The 9967-nt window shown below is 42.7% G+C and overlaps 1 protein-coding gene across 8 annotated transcripts in view; it reads left to right on the forward strand.

Moving 5' to 3' along the window:
* hspa12a (heat shock protein 12A) overlaps positions 1-4620 on the forward strand; it is a 72363-nt gene extending 67743 nt beyond the window's left edge. For all 8 annotated transcript variants that reach the window (XM_026191209.1, XM_026191207.1, XM_026191208.1 and 5 more), the window contains one exon: positions 525-4620. In XM_026191209.1, the coding sequence (XP_026046994.1) occupies positions 525-1156 (632 nt within the window). In that variant the 3' untranslated portion in view covers positions 1157-4620. The remainder of the gene's footprint in view (positions 1-524) is intronic.
* Positions 4621-9967: the final 5347 nt, after the last annotated feature.

Below are 9967 nucleotides of genomic sequence, written 5' to 3' on the forward strand. Positions count from 1 at the left end.
CAATTTAAAATGAGTAAGTCCTGTTTTTTCAGCCTTGCGTGACAACTTCCTGCCATCATCGTGTGTATGAATCGCACTGATGAGCGAAAACACTGAGAGATAATAACATCGATTATCTGATTGGAAGGATTCTCTAGAAATGGGAAAGCATGAAGACTTTTACAAGAGGAAACCTGCTATGGCCAGATGATGAGGATCTGTAGAACAGCAAGGCCAAGCCTCATAAACCATGTTATTTTGGTGACAGGTTCAATTCGATTCATTTACATAACACCAAATCACAACAGTTGCCTTGAGGTGCTTTATATTGAAAGGTTAACCCCGTGCAATACACAGAAAAGCCCAACAATCACATGAGCAACAGTGGGAGGAGAATAAGGCGTCCTTCAGAACCAGGCTCAGAGACTGGTGGTGGTCATAAAATTCAAATTCAGCTGTTTATCAGTGAAAGGAAGATATAAACAGCTGTGTATCAGTGCACTCACTGGGTATGAGTAAAAGGCATTTCTGTGTTTCTCCTGCAGCTGAGCTCTTCGAGAAGCCAGAAGTCAGTGACATCAAGTTCCTGTTTTTAGTGGGAGGTTTTGCCGAGTCTCCCTTGCTGCAGCAAGCTGTCCAGAACATGCTTCAGGGCCGCAGCCGCATTATCATTCCCCATGACGTTGGCCTAACCATCCTGAAAGGCGCTGTTCTGTTTGGCCTGGACCCCAGTGTGATTAAAGTCCGCCGCTCGCCACTCACATACGGGGTTGGTGTCCTCAATCGTTTTGTGGAGGGGAAGCACCCACCGGAGAAGCTGCTAGTTAAAGATGGAACGCGCTGGTGCACGGACGTCTTCGACACCTTCATAGCTGCGGACCAGTCTGTGGCGCTTGGCGAGATGGTCAAGCGGAGCTACACGCCGGCTAAACCTTCCCAGCAGGTTATTGTCATCCATGTTTACTGCTCTGAGAAGGAGAATGCGAGCTTCATCAGCGAGCCCGGTGTCAGGAAGTGTGGGACACTGCGCTTAGACGTGAGCGGAACAGAAAGTACAGCGGCACGCCGAGAGATCCAGACGCTCATGCAGTTCGGCGACACGGAGATCCGAGCCATGGCAGTGGACGTGTCTACCGGACGCACTGTCAAAGCTAGCATTGATTTCCTAAGCCATTAAGTATCAAAAGAGAAGTCGTGCTCCAGTCCGGAGCTGTGGAGACGGACGCTAACAGCTTACACATACATACAAACACACACCTGTAGGGGCGTGTACCGGGAAGGTTCAGTCGCTCTTCATTTAAGCACTAAAGTGATGATGTGTGCAAACTTAACTTAAACTCAGACATTCAGCTTTAGAATCCGCGTATCATCGAGGTAAGAGAGGCACTAATGAGAGCTTAGTATGTTTTAGGTTCGTCACTTCACCACATCTGTCAGGTTTCGTGGATAAGCAGCATTCTAGTGGTCATTCCCTCCAAGGAAACCCCTGAACCCAGTGATGAGGCTTAAAAGCTCCTGACAGAAGCTTCTCCATACTTTAATCTATGTTATGCAGATCTACTGCCTCTGGCACAGAGAGGAACACATACAGTGAATTCATCTTTGTTTGTTGTTGTTCTGTTCTGAGACTATGAAAGGGTCAGTAAACATCCTCAGAAGAGCTACACAAAAATATCTTAATGTTCTTCTATATAAACTCGTGTCATGTTAGTAGTTCTGCAATATTCAGCCCTTTGAATGGTTCCCTCGAGGGCAAAACACACAGTTTTCCTTATACATGGCCAGTCTGCCAAATGGACGACTTGCAGTCATCTTCCATTTGTGAGATTGCTAGCTTAAAAATAACTAGCATTACTATGTAAAAATGTTCAGCTATGGAGGATTGATGCAAAGTGTTAACGCTGTGACATCTTTGGGTAGCCGCTACAAGTGAAACCACGCTGACTCGCTAACATTTACCAAAACTAAAGTTACAAATATACACTATATCATTCTTAATGCGTTGAGAACGCACGCAAAAATATTAATTTGAGTCATTTTGCTCTTTTTTCCATTAATGGGAGATGTGAGAGTAGTTCATATTTTTAGATTGAATTCAGCTTCCAGCTGGGCGGACTCTCACTGTCAGGCTCATTCATTCATAGATTTCATTATTACAATCTATGAAACACGTGTTTTACATCCTGCATAGACATTTAATACTTACATACATAAGAGATCATATTTGTGCTTCGCCTGTAGCAACATACTTTATGTTTACAGCCTCATGTAGGGTTTGGTGCACTCATGGTAGTCACTGTACCATCTGTAGAAATATGGGTTTTTACTCAACCGAGGTTGCTGATTTTTTCAACTTTTATTAGCCTTTGTCCACCGCTGGAGTGGAAAGCTTCTTCTACCAGGAAAAACATGCTGTCCTCTTCATGCTTTGGTTTCATGATCAAGCCTTTAGACCCAGTACTACACAGACGAAGGGAACCCGTGTAAAGGCTGAAGGTGTGGTGATTCTATTGCAACTACATTTATAGTAGTATATTTATAAAGTATATAGCCACTTTACCATTAGGCTGAATCATGCAAATGCACCAGCTTGGCCCTTTGATGTAATCCAGTGTTATATCTGATTCCAGTAATGTGAAATGTGCTGCAAGCTCAATCCTAAAGAAAGAACAACCATCAATCTGCTTAACTGTGGCCTTTATTAGTTTTTGCTTCTGATTATCAGCTGTGGAAAGAATGATCCCGCCCACTCGACCTCTTTGATTGCACGTATAAGGTGCAGCAGGCCAGTTGAGGCAAACAACAGTGTATTTATTTCTGTAAATACAGTATTTAAATATTGTACAGATTTTTAGCATTGTACGAGCAATTTCAAAGCCAAGAGTGCATATGTCTGTGTTTTTGTGTACGTGCACATGAAGGAGAGAAGAAAGCTCATGTTCTGTCACATGGACATCCTCAACATTTCTTTCTCACCAGCCAGAACGTGAGAGTTAGAGGCTTTGTTGTGTTCCTTCAAAGACTGGATGCGTCACCTTACTGTCACTTTGCAATCACACAAAAAAGCTTGAATACCTTTGTCCTTAAAAATATTTCAGCCCGTAGGGTTGCATGGTTCCACGATCTGAATGTGCACGGCCCAGTTGGACCGCACACATTCAGATTCTCTTCATTAAAGTGTGAGGCACAGTCACCAATAATCATACAGGTAAAATCTCCAGATCTCCAAAAAAGTCTCAATCATGATAGTGCCTAGCATGAATAAATGTGATGTTCAGTGCTTACTTTCACCTGCAGCTCGGTTCATAAAGACATCCGTTCGTCCCTGCAATGGAGGAAGATCCGTATTTGAATAAGCAGAAAACGATCGAATTGGAACGTGCAAAACCTGATTTCATAGCTTCGCCTGTTTTTGACTTAAGATTAATTTGTTGAAACGTCCATAAGATTCAGACGTTAACTGTTGGCCTTTCTAGTCTCAGTGTTGCACAGATGTAGGAGGCAGTCTGCCCTTTAACAGTCGTTGCATTAGGGCCACATTATTGTTTAAATTTCATGCTTTGGAAAGTTACAAATACATACTTTAAGAAAAAGTACAAGTACTTTGACGTATACTCAGTATACATCAGCACCCCCAGGTGCCATCATTAGAGTGGCACGTGTGGAGCACACTGACAGTCAGCAGGAGATTTAGGAGGAAAAACACTCAGTCTCAGCTGCAACAAACTCCCTTAAATTATATAATCACACTTTTGAATTTCATTTTTTCACTGCCATGGTCCAGATATGCAGCAGTTATGAGTTATGTCTGAATTATTATGGATTTCCTTTGATCCTTTGTTTAAACTGTGAATTAAAGCTGGTCTCGCCTTTCAGTGTAAGTGTACAAAGCTGCACAAGCTCCAGTGCCCTCTGCTGTCTTCAGCACTCTTTCTGCGATGCACGTTTTGCATGTGTCACATAGGAATGGCTGCTATTACTAATACACAAAACCACGCTTAACTACTGGTTTACTCTGGTAGTGTCCTCTTTTTGAGCTCTGGTGTTTGAGCTCAAGCGATGGCAGCTCATAACAAACATTACTGATAACTGAACTAATAACCTTTTATTTTACACGTCTCTGTGTTCACAAAGCATAAATGTAAGACTCTAATAGCACCGTGGTTTTCTTGTTTAACATTAGATGATTGCTATGTGTTTTGTACACCTTTGAGTGTTATGTGATGCACAGGGTACTGTTATGTAGCAGCTTTTTACCTAAAGCTATAACAAGATTAGCAAGATTTAGCTGACTAGCTGACTTTAGCTGACTTTATTCTTGGTGTGTGAAGCATCATTTTTGGTCAATGAGTGAATGATTTCAGGTTATTTGGATGTGATTTGAGTAGCACTCTAGTCAGCTTGCGTTGTCTTTAAGCATCTCCTTAAGACTCTCTAGAAAATCCAAGAATTCAGAAGATTTCGCAGCTAAAATCACAGAGCTTGTTGTAAGGATCACCTTAGCCACTCTGGAACGCAAAAACTAAGCAAACTTTATTGTTTAAGCAAAGACATTTTTATGTTTATTATTTTTCATGCAGTACTATGTGTATTTTACCAATGCCAGATATTCACTGTCACTAATAAAATGTTTATTTCAAATTGTTTGCTGTACTTTCTTCAGCTTAGTTAAAATGGGGTCATTTCATAGGTCTTAGTAGCAGAGCCAAGGCAACCAACAATTAAAATGTTAAAGTTACGCAAAGTGTGTTTATCTATGCTAACATGTGCAACCACAGCCTGCGTGTTACTTGTATGATTAGCTATCTAATTTTAGATTTAGACCTTTGTATTTCCTAACACACCGACCAACGCTTTAAGGTTTTATCAGCAGGTCTGTTAGAGCCAAGCTGACACAATCTGAAGAACAATGGCTACATGTTTGTGAGGCAACACTGCCACCAAGTGGCTCTAATGAGGAATGAGCTGGCTCTACCCTGGTTTTATTATTGTGAGACGTCAAGGACTCCACTTTTTTTAAAAGAAAAAAAGTTTGCTCGTAGGACTAGCATGTTATTTTTGACATGAGTTCTCAAAGCACTGCAGACCTCATTTTAAAGGCTGCAAGTAATTTCCATTTTCATTGAATTTAGTTAATTATTTAGGAGATTATGTGGGAACTGCACCAGAAGTGGGAAGTTACAAATTAAAAATACTTTACTGTATTTAAGTGTAGGGGAAAGTGGTCTTGTTTCTGCAAAGCCATAGAGGAAATTGGTCATGTGACTGCACATTTTTGAAGAGTCAACCATTTTACTCATCCTGCAAGGAAGAGAGCCTCATTGCAACAAAGCCAAATCCTACGACTACGCTGGATTGGTTGAGATGGTTGATGGTTCCAACAGTGGTGCAAGTTTTTAAGGTCAAGTAGTAATAGGTCTGTGAATGGAAAGCCCAGCTTCACTTTCAAAGAAGATGATGATGGAGTCATCCCTAGTGTATAAAAACACTACCCACATCACAAAAACTTGGTGGTAGTGGGTAGCATCAAAGAGTGGGATGTTATGAAGTAGGCCAGATCTGTGAAGACAATTGCAGTTCATTTCGTCTTCATTTGAATTTCATTTTGTTCTGAACATGTGGCCGTGTGGCGCTAGGCCTTGTTTAATAAAATTGACTTTGGATGTGCTCATGTGGCGCAACTTGCTTTTATAACTTACCCCGCACTGGGGGCAAGGTGTGCCACAAGACCACTTTGTTTTGGATCCACAGTGATTGTTCCCAGGGATGCACAACATCCTGAAACATCCTGAAATATAAGTACATGTTTTAGTTGGAAGCATTACTGTCATGGCCTCACTGTAAGTAAAAACTGGCACAACTCACCCCACTCTCTCCTAATTTTAAAGGCTCTTTAATTTATTTGTCTGAGCCTTCTAATACTTAAAAGTATTTGTTGGGCAGGCAAAAAGTCACTGATTTTGATTCTAGCTAACAAATGTCCGGTTGGTTGGCCATCACCATTTTGTCCATCTGTAACTGGAAATCTCAAATTATCTTAGATGCTTGCTGGCATCTCCAATCAGGAATTCCCACACCCGCCGATCCAAAGTCCCCCCGCCCATTCCCCGCCCAGTACCTGTGTGCGGAAGGCACTGAAGAAGATGAAGAATGTAAAGGCAACCGGACCAGATGACATCCCAGCCAAAATATGGAAGATGCGTTCCTAGCTGATCTCCTTAATCGTATTGCAGCCGAGAACAAGCCTTCCCAGGCCTGGACAACCAGCACCACCATGCCGATCTGGAAAGGCAAGGAGAATGTCAGCCAGTGCACCAACTCTGCGTCGATTCGACTACTCTGTCATGCAATGAAAATCTTTGAGCGAATCCTGAATAAATGCCTTCATGATATCGTTGAGCTTACCCCAAACCAGTGTGGATTTGTCAAGGGCTCCAGCACCACGGATGCCATTCATGCTGCTCGACTGCTTATGGAAAAGCACAGGGAGATGAACGGGATGGCGCATGTGGCATTCTTGGACCTGGAGAAAGCTTTCGACCACGTCCCACACATCCTTATCTGGAAAGCACTTAGGTCACATAGCATCCCAGAAGAATAAGTGCAATGGATGCAGCTACTCTACCAAAATGTCACCAGCAAAGTCATATGCCCTGCAGGTACCTCGTCACCGTTTAGCATCACCATCGGCGTCCACCAAGGTTCAGCCCTGTCACCCCTGCTGTTCATCCTCTGCATGGACACAGCAACGGCCGACCTACAATCACGAATACACTGGAGCTTCCTTTACGCTGACGATGTTGCATTTGCTGACCCAGACCACCTGCCCCTCCAAGAGCAGTTGCAGGAGTAGAAGGACTGGCTGGAAGAAAGTGGAATGCACCTGAACACCAAGAAGATGGAGTACCTAAAATGTGGCCCTCGAACTCTGGGATTGATCCAGATCGATGGCCAGGAGTTAAAGAAGACCACTGAATACCATGGTCTGCGTGGACAGTGAGACCCTCGCGGATGTGCTCTTATGAGTCAACGCAGCATGGCTTAAATGGCGTGAATCGACCTGCATCCTGTGTTATCAGAGGATGCCCGAACACCTCAAAGCTAAGATCTAAAAGGCAGTCATATGGCCGGTGGCCCTATAGTACCAGAATGCTGGCCAGCCACCAAGAAACATGAGCAGATCCTCACTGCTGTGGAGATGAAGATGCTCAGGTGGATGGTGGGCTTAACTTGCCTGGATTGTGTGGGGGAGATATCATCACCCCCACCTGAGATTGGGTACCACGCCCCAAGTGCAAGAGGAGAAGGATCATTGAGTGTGAGAGGAACTGACCTGAAAGGTAGGATCATGGCCAAGCTTGAAACCTGGCCGGTTACCAAGACTGCGTGAAGTAATTCAATTCAATTCTATTTATACAGCACCAAATCACAATAACAGTCGCCTCAAGGCACTTTATATTGTACAGTAGATCCTACAATAATAGATACAGAGAAATTCCCAACAATCATGTGACCACCTATGAGCAAGCACTTTGGTGACAGTGGGAAGGAAAAACTCCCTTTTAACAGGAAGAAACCTCCGGCAGAACCAGGCTCAGGGAGGGGCGGGGCCATCTGCTGTGATTGTTTGGGGTGAGAGAAGGAAGACAGGATAAAGACATGCTGTGGAAGAGAGACAGAGGTTAATAACAGATATGATTCAATGCAGAGAGGTCTGTTAATACATAGTGAGTGAAGAAGAAAAACCCAATGCATCATGGGAATCCCCGGCAGCCTACGTCGATTGCAGCATAACTAAGGGAGGATTCAGGGTCACCTGGTCCAGCCCTAACTATATGCTTTAGCAAAAAGGAAAGTTTGAAGCCTAATCTTGAAAGTAGAGATAGTGTCTGTCTCCTGAATCCAAACTGGAAGCTGGTTCCACAGAAGAGGGGCCTGAAAACTGAAGGCTCTGCCTCCCATTCTACTTTTAAATACTCTAGGAACAACAAGTAGGCCTGCAGTGCAAGAGCGAAGTGCTCTAATAGGGTACCCTCAGAAGGTCTGCTAGATGACATTAATACAGCACTACGGACGATACCTACAGCTACCAATACCGAGACTAACAAGCTGATCTACAATATGGCAGCAGTGATCAGTGAGATGCTTGGCTACAAAGTTAAATGGCCACAGGGGGCAGTACCCTCCATGGAGAAGGCTAGAGGCTAAGATCAAGGTAAGCTGCAACCACCAAGTACCCGCAGAGGGTCAGCCAAGTCCTGAGCAGTCAGCTAAACGTTAACAATGAGATCCGGCCTATCAACACCTACGCCCTGCCCGTGATCAGATACCCTGCTGAGATAATAAGCTGGTCAAAGGAGGAGATAGAAGCCACTGACATCAAGACCAGGAAGCGCCTGACCATGCATTTTTAAATACTTTTTTAAATCATAAAGTAACTATGAATCTAATGTAATGCTGTGTTTTTTATATTGTAAAATGTCCTGCAAAACAAACTGAAATATATTATGTTATTCAAAACACTCAGCAGTTCAGTGCGGGACAAATAGCTTTGCTTGCAGTACTGTGGTGAATTTACAGTAAAGCACTGTGTTGCACTGCTGCATAGTGGCTGTTGTGTTCATGGGCAGAGTTAGGTAACATCAAGTGTAGCAGAGATGAATTTAAACTAATGACGCTTAGATTAATTCACTGAATTCAGTGTGTGTGTGTGTGCATTCTTTGATATTGTTATGTTACAGTCTTAGAAATTAAGTTCAATTCAATTCAATTTTATTTATGTATTGCCAAATTACGACAACTGTCACCACAAGGCAAGATTGTATCTCTTTGTATCTTTTCATATGGCAAATCTATTCTAATCCAGTGTAATAATGTTGTGTTGCACTTACAGGATATGGAGGCTAAGATGTGGGCCAAATCTAACAGCCTAAACATTTTGTTAGCTAAAGGATTTCAACCTGCATACAACCATCTGAACCAAAACATTACAGTTCTCTGTACAGACCAAAATGACTACACTGACATTTACACAATATCCACAGATGTGAGGAGCTCAGTATAAAGGCTCATGGGTGTATTTTCCGTTTTAATAAGAAAGACATGGTCGTAAGTAAATCTGACTGCTAAACAAGAAAGAACAAAACAAGCTGTTGTTTCTGCTGTGCTTTAAAGGTTACAAACCCCCATAGAGGAACCAATTTTCCATTAAATTCAGCTTTTTCTCTTTCAGTTCTCTTCAAACACCACCACCAGTGATTCACTCAGCTGAATATAAAACTAAACACAACCACTTATTCAGTAACCAGAACACATTTATGCAGAGTGTGTTATTCTTACACAAGTGCAGGTAGAGAGCTACTCGACCCTTTACAGGGCAAGGTTGTTTTTAGCTTGGGTATGGTGTTTGTGTGTGTGTGCCAGGGTCAGTAGAAGGGGCCTGTAGAGAAAGGGTGAGAGAGTTGGATAGGTGTGGCCAACTTCCCTCACGTAACAATGAAGCAGAGTAGTTGCTACAGCAATGTGGAGGGACCCAGACTCTCCAAATGGCCTTTTAGTTGCCAGCTTAGCTGCCCTCTCACTTATGCGTTCTCTTGCAGTTAATGGCAGAGTTCAGAGCAATATGACTAACCAATGAAATCACAGGACAATAACAGGCAGCTTGACACACGTGCTCGTTAATGATTCCTGTCATGAAAAAAAGACAGAATCTAAGTTCAACAACCTAATGGAAAATTTGTGTAACCTTCTTAAATTATCAGGAAGTTTTCACCTGTAAAGGAACCAAACACAGGCTCACTGAGGGAGAAAGACTGTGTTATTATCTATTAGAGAGCACCACAGGTCATAGTATTAAGAGGTGAACACAGATGAAGTGAAAAAGCACATACATCATATACTGATATTAATTATTTCACATAGTTACTGTTGGATTTATTAAGAAAAAACTGAATCAAGGTACATATATAGGTCAAAATTGTAAACAAGC

The sequence above is a fragment of the Astatotilapia calliptera genome, chromosome 13, assembly GCF_900246225.1.
Source record: "Astatotilapia calliptera chromosome 13, fAstCal1.2, whole genome shotgun sequence".
Classification (NCBI taxonomy): Eukaryota; Metazoa; Chordata; class Actinopteri; order Cichliformes; family Cichlidae; genus Astatotilapia; species Astatotilapia calliptera.